We start from the raw sequence: 16,577 nt of genomic DNA on the forward strand, positions 1-16,577 counted from the left end.
CCCTTCTCAGGATGGCCACTCTTCTTCAACACCACGCCCCCTCTAGTTGCCACGTTATGCCCTTCTCCCCAATCGTCAGACCCAGTTCACGTACTGCTCTGCTCTTCTCTCCACACGCGCCCTCTCCGATGCTGCACCCCGCCCCACCATCTCGGCCCCGCCCCGAAGGCCTGGCCACGCCCCGGACCAGCCCTGCTCCTGGCCACGCCCCTCCCTGATTTTGGTTTCTCGCCGCCGCGCTCCGCCCCTCTAGGCAAGCCCCGCCCTCTTGGCCCCGCCTCCTCCTGGCACCCAGCAGGCTCTCAGCCTCAGCCGGCCCCGGGCATCATGGGCACAGCCTCGTCGTTGGTGAGCCCCGCTGGTGGGGAGGTGATCGAGGACACGTACGGGGCAGGCGGCGGCGAGGCCTGCGAGATCCCGGTGGAAGTGAAGCCCAAGGCTCGCCTGCTGCGTAGCTCGTTCCGCAGGGGCGCGGGAGCCGGGCCCGGGTCGCTGCCTCGGGCGGCGGGGGCCGGCGGGCTGCTGGGCGCCAGCTTCAAGTCCACCGGCTCGTCTGTGCCCGAGCTAGAGTATGCGGCGGCCGAGTTCGAGCGGCTCAAGAAAGAGTACGAGATCTTCCGGGTCAGCAAGAACCAGGAGTTGCTGTCCATGGGTCGCCGAGAGGCCAAGCTGGACACGGAGAACAAGCGGCTGCGGGCGGAGCTGCAGGTAACACGGGACCCAGCGCGCCGCGAGCGGGAGGCTCTGAGGAAACTGAGACCCGAGAGCGTCGCTCAGCCGCTTGGTGGCACCACCATCCTAGCCCAGCTACAAACCAAGTTGTTTTCTAAATGTACAGAAGCTGCTCCTCCTTTATGAGGAATCATTATTTTTCAGTCTAAACTAATTTCTTGTCAGCATCTTCCTCCGCCCCTTTCAGTTTCCGGTTCATTCATTAAGACACGTTGGATCAACCCAAGTCCTGAAGTCGCAAAATTTCTCAGAGCAACTTCACACAACTCCTCCCGGTTTAACCTATCTCCAAGATGGAGCTCTTGGCTCAGTTTCTTCGCAAAGTTCTGCAGATTCTGGGGTTTAATGATATGACAGGAATTTTTCTGGAAACCTCCTGATTTCATCGTTTTTAAGTGTTGTGATTGAAAGTCTTCCCTGAGGATACTCAAACTCCCTTAGTCCATTTAGTTAATGGGCTCAACAGTTACTGCGGTGCTACTGTAGGCCTTTTATTCTTTCAGATACTAGGTAAAGCAGATTTCTCAGAGCAAAACCTGGGACTATACGCCATGGGCTGGGAGCCTCTCTGATGATCATTTGTTTATGCCCCTCTTTTCTGTGGGAGGGATCTCTGAAGCCCAAGAGCTCCTGGCGGGTCAAAATAAGACTTAAATAAACAGCACGGATTTTTGTAGAAGCCTCCTTCCTTCTAGTCTGGCATGTTCCTGTAAGCTATGAAGCCCTTCATTAACTGCTGTGCTATTAGCATATTACCTGAGAGGCTGGTCTCACTCCCTGCTGGCCTCGCTTCCTACTGGAAGGCCAATGTGCTTGTCGCCCCTATAAAGTGGATTTGTGCGTTCCTCCTGTCTGATTTCATGTGTGCACCACTGCCCACTAAGAACCATGTGAGATGGCAGGTAGAAGGGGGTAGCAGGATAAAGAGGCCAGTGCAGGGGGGACTGACAGATGTCACAGATCAGCAATTCCAATTCCCTGTGAAACCTGTTGTTCCTTTCTTACCTACATAATCTTGAGAAAATTCTCACACATTTATTTCATTCATTATTTCATCCAGCCATGTTGACATTTACTGGAGGGCTGGCCACGGATCTAGACTGCAAATGGCTCTGGTGATCAGTAGAATGATTAATATATAACGCCAAGGAGCACAGAAACCTTCAAGCTAAACCTTACAAACTGTGTTTCTTATTCTCTTAGAAAAATGCTGGAGCTGGTACAGTATTTCAAAGAAAAAGCTTATTTTCTGAAGAACCTGTACAGTAGGATTCAAAGATGTTTGCATTTTTTTTCTATTTTGCTTGAAATAATTGATAACACAGAAGGGCTTGATAATTGATAAAATAGTGAGTAGAGGGTGGAGATCTAAGCATATGTAAACATAAGAATTTAATATGAATGAAAGCCAGATCCCAACACATGTATACATATATATAAGAATTTAATATATGGATGAAAGCCAGATCCCAACATATGTATACATATGTGTAAGAATTTAACATATGGATGAAAGGCCGTTTTTCTTGGGAGATAACAAGGTTCATCTTTGCAGGTACTTCAGAAAACTTACCAGAAGATACTTCGGGAAAAAGAGGGTGCATTAGAAGCAAAATACCAAGCCATGGAGAGAGCAGTCACATTTGAACACGATAGAGACAGGGTTAAAAGGCAATTCAAGGTAAATTCTTGGTATTCTTACCCCCCTCTCCAAGTGACATAGATTAAAGGCTAGTTTTTAAAAGTTTACTTGAGCCAGTTGTAGAGGCATACACCTTTAAGCCCAGGACTCTGGATGCAGAGGCAGGCAGATCTCTGTGAGTTCTAGGCCAGCCTGGTCTACGTAGTGAGTTCCAGGACAGTCAGCGCTACACAATGAGACCGTGTCTTGAAAAAAAATTCCCTCTGATATTGTGTAGAACATAGATAAATCTAGTAACACTGGTGAAGGTGACAGAACTAGGGAAGAAAGCAGCCTGTGTTCTCAGTTAGGTGGTGTTTATTTGATACAGAGATATGAAAGTGAACATTTTAGTTGAGATATTGAACGATGGAAGGATGGATTTGTTCTTAATCTTTGTTTTTATATTGTGCGTGTGTGGGCACACATGAATGCAGTACCTGTGGAGGCCAGAGTTGTAGGAGCCCTTGGAGCAGGTCATTGTGAGCTTCCCCAGATGAGTGCTAGGAATCAAACTCAGGTTTTCTGCAAGAGCTGGGTGCTCTTAGCCACTGCACCACCCCTCCAGCCTCCATGAATGCGGGGTTTTTGTTTTTGGTTTGGTTTGGTTTTTTGGTGAGATGAAGTGTTTGGAAATGTTTGGGGATATTTTGTTTGGTATTTGGTATGAGGGAAACAAATGTGTTACATGTCACACACACCCACGCCGTAAGACTTCCAGCAGGTTCCATTGTGAACAATAAAATGAGGGTCTAGAGAAGTCTTTCTGTTACAAATGAGGAGACTGAGAACCAAAAAGACACTAACTTTATGAATAAATGCCCCACTCCCTGAAAACGTGGTGGCACGACTTTGTGATTATAAAAAAAAAAAAGTTCCAAAATTAAATTCTGCCTTTTAAACAGATTTTTAGGGAGACCAAAGAAAATGAAATTCAGGACTTGCTGAGGGCCAAGCGAGAGCTGGAGAGCAAACTTCAGAGGCTGCAGGCCCAGGGGATCCAGGTGTTTGACCCTGGGGAGTCTGACTCCGATGACAACGGCGCCGATGTCACTGGTAAGCTCGCTTCGTGTCTATTCTCCACAGAGCTGTGGCGATGCTCAGAATGTTCAGTGGTCCTTTTCTCTGTGTGCAGGGTTAGTGCTTGCTAACAAAGAGGGAGAGCTTTCAGGGTCTCTCAGCTGTCAAGACCTCCTCTCCCTGAAGTGTATGATGTCATCCTTGCTAGCCCACGGTGTGCATGCAAGCTCATGGGAGCGCTATTTCTCTCTCTCTCTCTCTCTCTCTCTCTCTCTCTCTCTCTCTCTCTCTATCACTCTTTCCCCTGTCAGTCTCTATCTCTGCACACCCCCATGCCCCACACAAAGTACCTATTCCAGATCAATCTGCATTTGGTTCTAGGGCACCATGCCACGCTACCTCTACCTATTCTCTGGTCCCAGCGGCGGCCACCCTCCTGGCTCTCTGCCACTGAACTCTGCTCACATTCCCTAATGTCCACAAACCTTCGATAGCTGGCATCGTCGAGCCATATGGCATTAGTATATTTATCTCAATCAGCAAAGCGTCTCACCCGCTAAGCTCCCTATCTCCATCCCACGATGCCACCAGCTACTGTCTGAGCCCCGCAGCAGCTGCCCTCTTGTGACTCTCTTGTGGCGGACTCTGCTAACGTTCCCAGCACCCGCCCACTGGTGGTTAGAGTATCAACTCCCAGCAACCCGTTAAAATAATCAGCTCAATAAGCTTATAATTTAGCAATCAGATGTATATGTTAAATTCTCAATCCACAAAACGTCCACAACCACCCACCTACATAAGATAAATAGACTTATAAAAATCCATCCCTTAAGAAATATTCATAACTACCTGTGGTCATTTAAGGCCACACGGATCTGGGTCGTCCTTCTCTGCCTCCATCTGGGTTCTTTTCCTCCTTCTCTCTCCCCTTACCAAAACTCTGTCCCCGCCTTACTTTTTACTGTCCAATCATGGGCCTTGTCTTATCTTGTGCCCGCCCTCCTTTAATTTCAACCACAAGGGGGTCACGGGGTGAGAAGCGCTGCTGACCTGAGTTCTATCCTGGGCCCCAATAAAGTTGCAGGAGACGGCTGATTCCTGAAGCCATCCTCTGACCTCCACACTCCAGCAACTACATGTCCATGCCTACATGCATGCTCGTGTATGCGCACGCGCACCCTGACGTTAGGAAAACTATTTTTTAAAAGATAGCATCACAGGTAGACACACCTTGGTTTTCCTGAAGGCACACCCTGAAATACAGTCGCCTCTGCTCAAGTGGCTCTGGCCAAAGCCGGACCTAGACTGGAAGGGGTAATCAATAGACAGACAGATGAGTGGCTAAAGTGGGGAGGGGAGCTAGGCATCATGGAGTTATATTCTTCACAGATCGTTTTCCAGATAGGGATGTAGTCTCTGCAACTTTGTACAATGCCTGCCCCGTGGTCTCACTGTTTTCAAAGTAGTTTTGTGAATCACTCAAAAAGCTTTGGTTTTATAATAAGCATATAAAACATTTTTCTATCAATAAAAAAGCGATTGAAATCACAGAGTTGAAGGCATTTCTCATGTTTCAAGAAAATAATCAGCCCAATCTCATAATTAATATGAGATAAAGGAAACGCATCTTGTAGCGTATAAGGAGAAAATGCTGTGGCCATCCTATTTATAAAGGTTGTGTCATAGTCTTACAAAGTGATGTATTGGGGAGTAAGATACAGGAACTGATAGTTCCTTTCAGACTGTTCTTTTTTAAAATTTTACTTTATTAATATGAGTTTACTGTCGCTCCCTTCAGACACACCAGAAGAGGACATCAGATTCCATTATAGATGGTTGTGAGCCACCATGTGGTTGCTGGGATTTGAACTCAGGACCTCTGGAGGAGCAGTCAGTGCTCTTAACCACTGAGCCATCTCTCCAGCCCTGGCAGTTCCTTTCTAGTTTTCATCATATTCCCACTTCATAGTGGTCAGCATCCTGGGACTCTTACTACTAACTTTGAGAAAAAGATGCAGGGATTCCAAAGTGTCTGTGAATGTGCCTCCCGCTACCACATAGCCCAATTGACTGCTCCCGTTTTGGCTGTTCAGATGGACATTGTATCAAAGCTACTGTAGTTGTCTTGGCGAGTTAGCAGAAACAAGTTACTGCTCACTTTTTAGTCTTTGGTACATTGATTTAAACCTGAAGGACACACGGTATCAGTGGCTGCTAGCAGTCCACCTTCAAAGTCCCTTCATAAACTGGGCAGAATGGTATCCCCTGTTAATCTCAGCAACCAGGAGGCAAAGGCAGGTAGATGTCTGTGCGTTTGAGGGCAGCCTGGTCTACATAGTGAGTTCCAGGACAGCCAAGGCTAAGTCTCATAAAAAAAAAAACAAAACAAAGCAAAACAAAACAAAACAAAAACACGAAGTTACTTTACATGTTAATTGATGTATGAATGTCCAATTGCAGGTAGATTTTTGGAATTGTTTGTGGTGTCTTTAAAGTCCCTCATTTTGATTTTTTATTATATTTATTAATTTATGTATTTTGTGTATATGTATCTGTGTGCATATGGGTAGGAGTGCGTGTGTGTGGAGGTCAGAAGATAATCTGTGAGAAGCTTCTTCTCTCCTTCTACCAGTTGCCCTCCAGGGACTGGACTCAGGCAGGTCCCGAGGCTTGGTAGCAACAAGCCCCTCTACATACTAAACCATATTGCTGGCCCTAAACTGCCTTCTGCTAAAACCCCTTTGTTTCTTAGATTCCTTTTTGCTTTTCCTTTTTCCTAGTTTAATCCTTCCTTTGAATTTGAGGTGATGACCAGAATTGTGTTAACCAGAGCAGAAGCACTCTGCCAAAAGTCAATGGCAAAATGCTTTGAAAACCATTAATTACTTCATGGTTTATTATATTTATAAATAGTGTATCTTGATACGAGAACCCCTATTTGACATATGTGGAGAGTTTTTAAACACTTGGTGACTGGGTTTTAATGAAATTCCAATTCCTTGTTGCAAACAGCTGCCGGAACCCAATGTGAATACTGGGCCAGCAGAGCCCTGGGCAGCGAGCATTCCATAGACAGCATGATCCAGCTTCAGCAGCCTTTCAGAGGTCCCGAGTTTGCCCACAGTTCCATAGATGTGGAAGGACCCTTCGCAAACATCAACCGAGGTAACCCATCCCTTGCCTGGTAGTTGTGACTAGAATCTTGCACAACAGAGCATGCACGTACAAGCCAGCATGCACGAGGCAGTGACTGACCAAGCTGAGGCCACATCCGTCTCCTCAGGATAACATGGTCCTCCCGCCATCCTGACCACCCAGGTTCTAGCAGCTGCTTTATTCTCTGAATTGGCCGGTGCTTTTGTTGAGCCACATGGATACGGTGTAGCATAACTGGTATTCCTGAAAGGGCATGCTATAAAGCAAAATAGGAAAAGACCTGTTAGATCAAGCAAAGAGTGTGTCTCTCATGTTAGTCTTACCCAGTGCTCCCAAAGCACTGAGATGTTCAGAAAGGCAAAATCATTGCAGCCCCATGAGCCTGTCAGTAACTCTACTCTTATTCCTTAAAACAGTAAAATCGCAATGCAAATTATTTTTATATTGTGCTCTCGATTGGCAGATAGTTCACGATTTTTCCTTCCGACTAAATAGCCTAAAACCGATTTTGGTTTTACACTCTTCTCAAACTCTCTGTGTCTTGTTGGATGCCAGAGTGAGAAGGCAGAATGACGCATCATCTTGGGAACACAGACTCCCTGCAAATAGCAGAACAAAACAGAGTCAGGGAAACCACGAGTACCATTCATTGTCTTGAATCCCCGAGAACATGAGGCTAGAAATTAATGACCTTCTAATACGTTCTCCAAGCTTTGTCAGTAGTAACACGTGACTGTCTGTGGCTGTTAAGGTTTTTTTTCTTTTCCCCTAGACTCGCTTGGAATTATTCTGACAGTTTTATTCTGGTGTATGTCTCATGAATTTATGGGAATTTTACTTCCAGATGACTGGGACGCTGCTGTGGCTGGTTTATTACAAGCCACCCCCTTGTTCTCACATTCCCTGTGGTGTCACCCAGTCAGATGTTACCTCATCTATTCAGAGGAAACCCAGCCCGAAATGGAACTTTTCCTTAAGGTGAGAGCATTCATAAATTGTGTACACACTCATTTAAAAGACAAGGCCTGGGGCCAGAAGGACCGCTCAGGAGTTAAGAGCTCTGGCTGCTCCTGCAGAGGACCCAGGTTTGTTCCCCAGGACCCATAGGCTGGCTCACAACTGGCTGTAATTCTTTCCCAAGGGATCAGATGTCCTCTTCTGTGCTCTGTGGGCATCCAGGCACAAACAGAGCACACATGCACACAGGCAGGCAAAACACCCATATGCATAAGTAAAAATAAATAAATCTGTTTTAAGAAAGACAGAAGAGGAAGTACAAGTTAGTAGCAGGCGTGGCACACATCTGTAATCCCAACACTCAGAAGACAGGGCCAAAAGGACTACACTGAGTTTGAGGCTAGCCTGGACTACAGAGTAGGGTGGAATCTCAAAACAAACAAAATACAAATTAGGATTATAGTTAGACTATAATTGCATTTAAACTAAGTAGCTTGCTATTTATGAGATTGTCCATCTTAAAAAACACAAACAGGAAACATTGGGCTTTGCTTATAATGCGTTTTGGGCCAGTATTCGTGTGTGGAAGGGCAGACGCCATGTTAAGACTCTTAGTTTTTGTTTAACTTTCTGCTAAAACAAGGACAGGAGTTACAGCATGACAAGACTAGCATGTTGGGACTTTATGGCTTTTTTTTGTCTATTTAATTTTATACCTAAAATATATCATTAGGATGCCAATGTCTCAGTGGTATACCCCTTTAATGCAGCACTCAGGAGGCAAGAGACAGGCAGATCTCTGTGAGTCTGAGACCAGCCTGGTCTACACAGCAAGTTCCAGGACAGCTAGGCTGTTATACAGAGAAACCATGTCTTGAAAAACAAAACAAAACAAAAAGCCAACATGTTAATATAAAAGTAGAAAATATAGCTAAAAATGTAAATAGTAAAATGGCCTTTTCATATTTCATTAACTGTTCTCTGCAGGGTGTGAGTCCTTCCTTAGCTGGGTCTGATTTAGTTGCTGACCTTAAATCTATTTCAGATAATACCAAAGTTTAATCCTTTTCACCACTTTGAGCTTCTTAAGGCATCCCGAGGAGTTATTCTAAAGCCTGTGGCACTTTTTGGCTTGCTACCTGGTTTCTTGTGGCCCAGAGCTAAAATTTGTTTTTATATTATACATTATTGGGATGAGAAAATATAAGAAGACTTTCATTATGTAAAAATTATATGAAATCCACACCTTATTATCTATTTTTAGAAAGTGTTATTAGAACACGCCCAGGCATGTATGTGTGCATGTGCATGTGTATATGCAACAGAGAGAGAGAGAGAGAGAGAGAGAGAGAGAGAGAGAGAGAGAGAGAGATTGATCTATTGTTGTGCTACAAAAAGAGTTAATTGGGACAGAAACCAAAGAGATTTAAAAAGCCTCTGTTGAAACAGATGAATTAATAAACATTGTTATTTTTGTAAAAATATTTGCCACCTGACTTTTTGTAGGAGAAATCTACATACCACTAATGTCTCAGGTGAACTTTAAATGCATCTGCCTGCCCCAGGAGAAACCTGCTGAATTCAGTCCACAATTGTTAATAGATTAATTTAGTCTTGGTAAGATTAAAATATTTTAAATCTCAAAGCTTCCATTTGGTAAGTGGATATAGGTTACTCCCAAGAATAACTGGAGATTTCTTTTTTTTTTTTTTTTTTTTTTTTGGTTCTTTTTTTCGGAGCTGGGGACCGAACCCAGGGCCTTGCGCTTCCTAGGTAAGCGCTCTACCACTGAGCTAAATCCCCAGCCCCGCTTTTTTAAAGATTTATTTATTATATATAAGTACACTGTAGCTGTCTTCAGACACACCAGAAGAGGGCATCAGATCTCATTACAGATGGTTGTAAGCCACCATGTGGTTGCTGGGATTTGAACTCAGGACCTCTAGAAGAGCAATCAGTGCTCTTAACCACTGAGCCATTCCTCCAGCCCTGGAGATTTCTAATTGCTTATGTAAAAAGCATCATTATGGGGCTGGGGATTTAGCTCAGTGGTAGAGCGCTTACCTAGGAAGCGCAAGGCCCTGGGTTCGGTCCCCAGCTCCAAAAAAAAAAAAAGAACCAAAAAAAAAAAAAGCATCATTATTTGGTAATATACTTTATCATAGACCAATATTTTTTCAGTAAGATTTTTTATATTTTTTATGTTTCTAGAAATGAAATCTAGGGCTTTTCATTTGCTAGGCAAGCCCAGTCTCGTGGAAGCTACATTTCGTACCTCAAAGCACCATATTCCTCATACATACATACACACAACATACAACACACACACACACAGCACACAACACGCACATACACAGACACACATGCAGCACACAACACACACACACAGAACACATACACATACACACAGACACACACACAGACACACAGACACACACACACAGACACACAGCACACACACACAGACACACAGCACACAACACACACACACAGACACACACACAGCACACAACACACAGACACACACATATACACACAGCACAAACACACATAGAACACACACACATGCACACACACACACACACAGATACTAGGATCCTTTAAAACAAGTTATTCATGATAAAAATAACAAGAAATACCAACGCAAACTAACCTAATACTTTCTTCTGTTGTTTGATTATGAAACAAATCATCTTCTGAGCTAGAAAATAACCCTGCTAAGCCATTATTTTTGTTCTAGAGAGAAATTTACTTATTCTCTATAAGATTTTCTTTAAAACGTGACTATTTTAATTTTTTGTATTAGAATACAGCTACAGAGGCTGTTCTAAAGTATGTCTTTTAAGTGATAAAATCCTCTCTACCTTTAGCTAAATATAGCATCTTATATATTTTAATTCACTTTTAGGACCATTCACCTAAACTTAAAAGAATGTGCGAGACAATGGGATACTTCTTCCATGCTGTTTATTTTCCAATAGATGTTGAAAATCAGTACCTTACTCTAAGAAAATGGGAGATTGAGAAGAGTTCTTTAGTTATTTTATTCCTTCACTCGACATTACCAAGGTAAGCCAAAATAGATTTCCAATTTATCACTCACGTGAGCTGTAAAGAGGTTACTAACAAGTGAACTTCAGAGACAAGTCTTAATTCCGTTCTCACAGTTAAAAACAGTGTGTGGAATCTATTACACTTCACGCCGACCTCACACCCAAATAAAAAATGTAAAGTTTTATACCATCAGACCTATCAGCGCCGTTACTATAAAGACTGTTTTGGTCAGCAGTTGGCAAACAGTGGCCCAGGCCCAAACACTGCCAGGTATCAGCCTTTGTAAATAAAGGCTTTTTGGAACATGTAGTGACGTTCCTGAGAATTTGGGGATTTGGGTTTCTTTTTTTTGGTTCTTTTTTTCGGAGCTGGGGACTGAACCCAGGGCCTTGCACTTCCTAGGCAAGTGCTCTACCACTGAGCTAAATCCTCAACCCTGGGTTTCTTTTTTAAAAAAGGACACAGAACTATTATAAGAATGCGCTTTTGTTTTAATCTCAGGTGTAGGAATATGGGGCTGCTTCAGACCATCCACAGCAGCTGACTATGATTTGCCTCATGTTCTAGCAGAAGTGTAGTTTTGCCGGCTGCAGATAGATAATTTCTACAGTTGTGTAACATTTGGAATTCTGGGAACTTCTCAGAAGGTGTATAAATGCCAGGACCCCAAGAGAAAGGGTACATGGGTGTTGGTTGTTTGAGGAGGTTGGCTACAGTTTGTTAGTAGCTGTGATCAAGGAAGAAACAAAAGGAAAGAAGTTAGATTCTGGGATTTTCCTAATTTCTCTCTTCTATCCTGTTTCTCTCTTATCTGTGTGTGTGTGTGTGTGTGTGTGTGTGTGTGTGTGTGTGTAACCCAGGGTTGGGGATGGGAGCAGGAATAAGGGATGGAAAAAAGAACCCACAAAGTAGCAAAGTCCAGCTATAGAAACACAGTTACATTCATTGATTTCTACAAAAAAAAAAATTAGCAGCTGCTTTTATACTATAACAGCACAATGGAGTATCTACAACAGAAACCCTGTGTCCCACATAGCCCAAAACGTTTATTGTCTGACATTACAGAACAAAGCTGGTGGCTCCTCATTTCAGTCCACAGTAAACCTCATCATTTTCTTTCTTTGGATACAATTTGAGAGAGGTGAAGTTTCAATCTGAATGTAACTATGTTAAAGAATCTTACCTACTGGGTTTTAATCAATCAAAAAATACATGCTGTAGCTATATAGCTAAAAGAAAAAATGGCTATAGTGGGAGGTTAGCTATTCTATCTAGACATGTTGACTGGACTAAGCCCTCACAATTAGTTGGAGGATTAGTTGCCTTTGAGTGGAGCCCAACTATGACTGCTGTGTACACAAGTGTGAGATGTCCAAGTCTACCACATTCCCTGCAGTAAACCCTATCCTTGGTCCTTAAGGCTCTGCCTTGTAGCTGTGCCTGATAACTCAAGCTTAGAGTCTCAACTGCTCAGTAAGTTGTGGCAGGAGGATTGCAAATTGCAGAACAGTCCAAATAATTTAGCAAGAGCCTGTCTCAAAATGAAAACCCAAGGACTGGGTTTGTATGTCAGTTAGTACAGGACTTTCCTAGCATGCACAAGTGCCAGGGTCCAGCCCCGACCTTCAAGTACCTGGAGAAGGCAGTGAGGTCAGAGGCTAAAAGCTGAAGACTTTTGGCAATTTAATCCTCTCTTGCTATTCAGGTGTCTAAAGCTGGTGGCTTCTAGCAGTTAACTCTCTCTTGCTATTTGAAGATCAAAAGTTGATGGCTTCTGGCAATTAACTCCTCATGATAGCAGCAGGGGAAGAGAAATTTAGTTACTTGAGTTCTTTGTTTTTTGACTCACCTCTCACTGGCCAGGCTCCAAGTTCATTAACTCTTTGTGAGTCAGAGAGAAAAGGAAAGAAAAGGAAAAAGAGAAAGAAAGAAAGTCAGGCACCCACACAGACACACACACACAGGACGAAGCAGAAAAGGGTGTCACCCTTTTTTATTGTTCTCAGTTTATTTTTATTGTTCTTAGTTTTTACACCTTCTCAGGATAACTGATCACATGTTTTTAAGCATTACATTTCATACATTCACAGTAAGTTTAAGGCCACAGTTCACATCATAGGTTAATAAGGCTTAAAAAGTTACAACAGAATTGTTTATGTCTTGCCATTACATTCATTATGTATTTTTTGACTCCACAAGTTCATTATAAGTTTAAAGCAATAGTTTTTATGTCACAAGTAAGCATGGTTTTGACAAAAGACAAAATATTTACCTTGTCTTATTATTTTGAAGTCTTATATAAACTTGCCCATCTCTTATTTTCTGTCCTTGCACCTACAGTCAATTGCCCATTCCCAGTTTATGACCTGTAGCTACCAGAGAGTGGCCTCATTTCCATCGTGGAAGGAACATTTTCCTTGATTGTAAATTTGTTCCAAGCCTGCTTTCTTTTCCTAGTGCAATTAGCCCATGGCACATGAAGCTTTACAGAGCTCTATTTGCAGTTTTTATTCTACAGGGGGCTTGAAATTACTTGTATGAATTTAGGAGTTCTATAAAATCATCATCAGGAATTATGAAATCATCAATTCATCTAAATAGCATTGCTACATGAAAAGTACATCTTCATATTGATTCTGCAGGAAATCTGCCCAATAGGCTGGGCTGATGCCCAGCAATCATTAGCCTATGTAATAGTGACAGGAAGAGCATATCATTAAAGATGTATCATTTTTAATACCTAGTGTTACTTGGCTGTATCTTATGTGACTTGCTAATACATGCCTTTTGTTGTTAAATTATTTTTTAATTCTTACTTTTAATCTCTGAAGCCATCTTGCCTTTTCTCTTTATCGTCAAGACTTTTACTCATTAATAAGATACTGTTTGGAATCTTTATGCTTTTCACATCCATTTTTGTCTTCCTGATTTTCAACTCGAGTTGCCCTCTCATTCATTTTCTATTTCTATTGTTTGTCTATCCACTTTAAGTAAATTTTTGTTGATTTTTTAAAAGTTCTTCTTAACAAATCAGAATTTTTTAGTCTCTTGCAATTTTTTTTGGCTTTATTTTGGTTGAATTTCCCTTATTTCATTACATGGTTTTCACCATTTGCTTCTCTTAGGACTGCCAAGAAGCATGGTAGTTGGGACTGGGAGTGTAGCTCAGTGGTACAGCACTTACCTTGCATGTATGAGGCCTGGCTTCCATCCCCAAGGAGCCTCCGTCCCCATTAACAAAAATACAGAAGTGCAACAGGGGTGATAAGCTCAGACCATAAATACAGTCACTGGACCCTCGGCTTCCTCCACCTCTGATTGGCTGGCTCCCTCCACTTCCCAAAGGCAAAGCTAGAAAAGTACCCACTGAACAGCTTGGAAGCTTCATGGGAGAGAACTTTCCTGATCAGTAATTTACTCCTTATGTACATATGGGACCCACATACACCATTCATTGGCCCTTGAATCATTCTGTACCCACGTACCAAAACCGTCCTTAAAACCTTTAGGTAAGAGGTGAATGGATTCAGAGCACGCTGTACTAACACCATACTTAGTGGTAGATAAGGAAAGTGAGTGGGGGACTCACGCTCAGTGGGGAGCACAGGTGTGTGCCCCCCACTGTCACTCACCAGAGCGGGTGCAGAGGGGAGCTGACTTCTGACACTGTGTCCATGGAGGCTCTGTAATGTACACATTTGGCTCCGTCCCTTTGGCAGGCACGGTTTACGGTGAGGGATGGAAACAGGAATACTTGTGGCTTAATAGGAATCCCCCAAATAATGGGCTCAGCTGGCCTCCTTCACCAGGCCTCCCCAATGTTTACACAGCTGGGGTCACCAAGAACACTGGGCCCTGAGGAGAGGGGAAAGCTTGCTGTCCCTTGGACAGCAGCCTGGCTGGCAGCTCAGAGAGGCATCGGCCACTGGTTCACTGCAGTATGCCATCCAGCCTTCTCAAGAAACAGCTCTCCTGGGGAAGTCTTCAGTGCCCTGGAGTAATTGTATCACCTTCTAGTACACCTTGGGACCTATTCTTGGATTTGTTCAGTCCTTTTTTTAGCCAGATCACCTACAGATCGCCTCACAGAATGTAGTTATGTGGGAGCTCTCGGCCCATGGTTGATCCACTCCCACTGTTCCTCAGCTTCACTACTTTGGCTCCTTCTACCTCACGAAGTAGTCAGCCCACCCTCTGGCTGGATCCTCCAGAGAAGGCCAGCCCACCAACTGGCCTCTGCCCTCTCTGACTTCAGTAATTACCCACTAGTGACCTATTTGTGTCACCTGTGCCATCTACTTTCCTTCCACTAGAGTATTTGACCCAGATCCTTGAACCTACATAGAAGTTGGGTGCTGCTCTAAATATGTGTAATTCAAGCACAGAGGAAGGAGAGACAGGCAAAAGGATTCCTGGGGCTTGTGGTCAGCTAGGCTAGCTGACTCAGTGAGCTCCAGGTACTGTGGAGAGACTGAGGAAGGCATGTGACACTGACCTCTGGGCACAGAGGCACGCACACACGCACAGGCATGCACAGGTACAGGTACAGGCACAGGCACGAGCGCACGCACACGCACACACACGCGCACACACACACACACACACACACACACACACACACACACACACACACATATTCTTTGGAAAGCTTTTCCTCCTCAGCAGCTGGGCTCTTGTCACTGTGGTAAAAGCCTGTTTGGGCACTGAGGCTGGTCACCTATGTCTCTGCTGCCACGGTGCTCTGTAGCCTCTGAAATGACAATTTCCCACCTAGTTTTTTACTGGAAGACTGTGAAGAAGCCTTTCTGCAAAACCCAGAAGGAAAACTACGATTAATCTACCACCGTTTGGAGGACGGGAAAGCCACTTCCGACTCTGTCCAGCGGTTACTGGATCAGGTTTCTAACCTAAGCGAGACCACTAAAGCCAAGGTAAGACACAGGGGCCACGTCAGAGGACATGCCTGGCAGGGGTGAGGCCAGAGCTGGGAGGGGAAGGCAGGGATGAGGCCAGAGCCGGGAGGGGAAGGGCAAAGGAAGCCAGGGCATCTGCAGAGAGGGGACATACAGGACAGGTCAATCCTGAGGCCCAATGAGGTCAATCCTGAAAAGTCTCAGGGATCATTTCAAGCACCTGGACTCTTTCCCTCGCAGTGAGGTCTGTTTGGCTTTGAGCAGAATGGCAAGGACCGGGGTGGACGTGTGTTGGTGATTTGCTTGGTGTTGTATGAAGAATGGAGTAGTTGGGAGGGCAGTGAGAGGTCTGAGACCTGGTATAGCCATCTAGATGAGAGATGCCGGGACACACACACACACACACACACACACACACACGCGCGCGCGCGCGCGCGCACGCATACATTGTTCATACTGAATCCCTGTGTGACCTGAGGCAAGTTTCAGTTTCCTCTTCCTAACAACAAGTTCACAATATAGTATCTTTGTCGTAAGGAACTTGCTGGAATAAAAAGTTACTGGGCTTACTGTGTTTCCTTCTCCTAGATAATCGAACACTCTGGAGATCTCTCAGAGGGAGTGTATAAGATTTACATGGGTGTGGAAAAGATTATCAAACAGGTAAATATGCTTTTCTCCTCAAGTTTTCTTCTAAAATAACCTCATGGTAATTTTTTTAAAAAAAAAAAGAGTTTTCCAAACAAAACTATTTGAGTGTCATTTTTGAGAACAATACCCCAGGAGAGCACCATGGTTCTCTTGGGGGCTGTTACTGGAATGAGAACATGGTATTGTCAGGATCTGCCCCCCACGCAGGGCTTCAACACCTGTTAGGTGTAAAATGTATCAAAAACGCAAAAATCCAGAGGAGGCAGTTGAGGACAAATGTACCTTTTACTCCACAAAGAGGCTCTGTGTGTTCTGTGTATACCTGGGATTTTTACAGATTTGAAATGTCCCCCACCTTGCTATCCCTAACAGCCACAGAGAGGGCAAAAGCACCTTTCAGAAGAGTGGGAACG

General features: G+C 44.0%; 1 protein-coding gene across 1 annotated transcript in view; it reads left to right on the forward strand.

Moving 5' to 3' along the window:
* The first annotated feature begins 327 nt into the window (after positions 1 to 327).
* Positions 328 to 16,577, forward strand: part of Nphp3 (nephrocystin 3) — a 40,472-nt gene continuing 24,222 nt past the window's right edge. Inside the window, exons 1-8 of the mRNA NM_001191882.1 lie at positions 328 to 708; positions 2,288 to 2,413; positions 3,319 to 3,469; positions 6,446 to 6,598; positions 7,434 to 7,567; positions 10,455 to 10,615; positions 15,375 to 15,531; positions 16,102 to 16,176. Of these exons, the coding sequence (NP_001178811.1) occupies positions 328 to 708; positions 2,288 to 2,413; positions 3,319 to 3,469; positions 6,446 to 6,598; positions 7,434 to 7,567; positions 10,455 to 10,615; positions 15,375 to 15,531; positions 16,102 to 16,176 (1,338 nt within the window). The remainder of the gene's footprint in view (positions 709 to 2,287; positions 2,414 to 3,318; positions 3,470 to 6,445; positions 6,599 to 7,433; positions 7,568 to 10,454; positions 10,616 to 15,374; positions 15,532 to 16,101; positions 16,177 to 16,577) is intronic.

Source organism: Rattus norvegicus, chromosome 8 (assembly GCF_036323735.1).
Source record: "Rattus norvegicus strain BN/NHsdMcwi chromosome 8, GRCr8, whole genome shotgun sequence".
In the NCBI taxonomy this organism is placed as follows: Eukaryota; Metazoa; Chordata; class Mammalia; order Rodentia; family Muridae; genus Rattus; species Rattus norvegicus.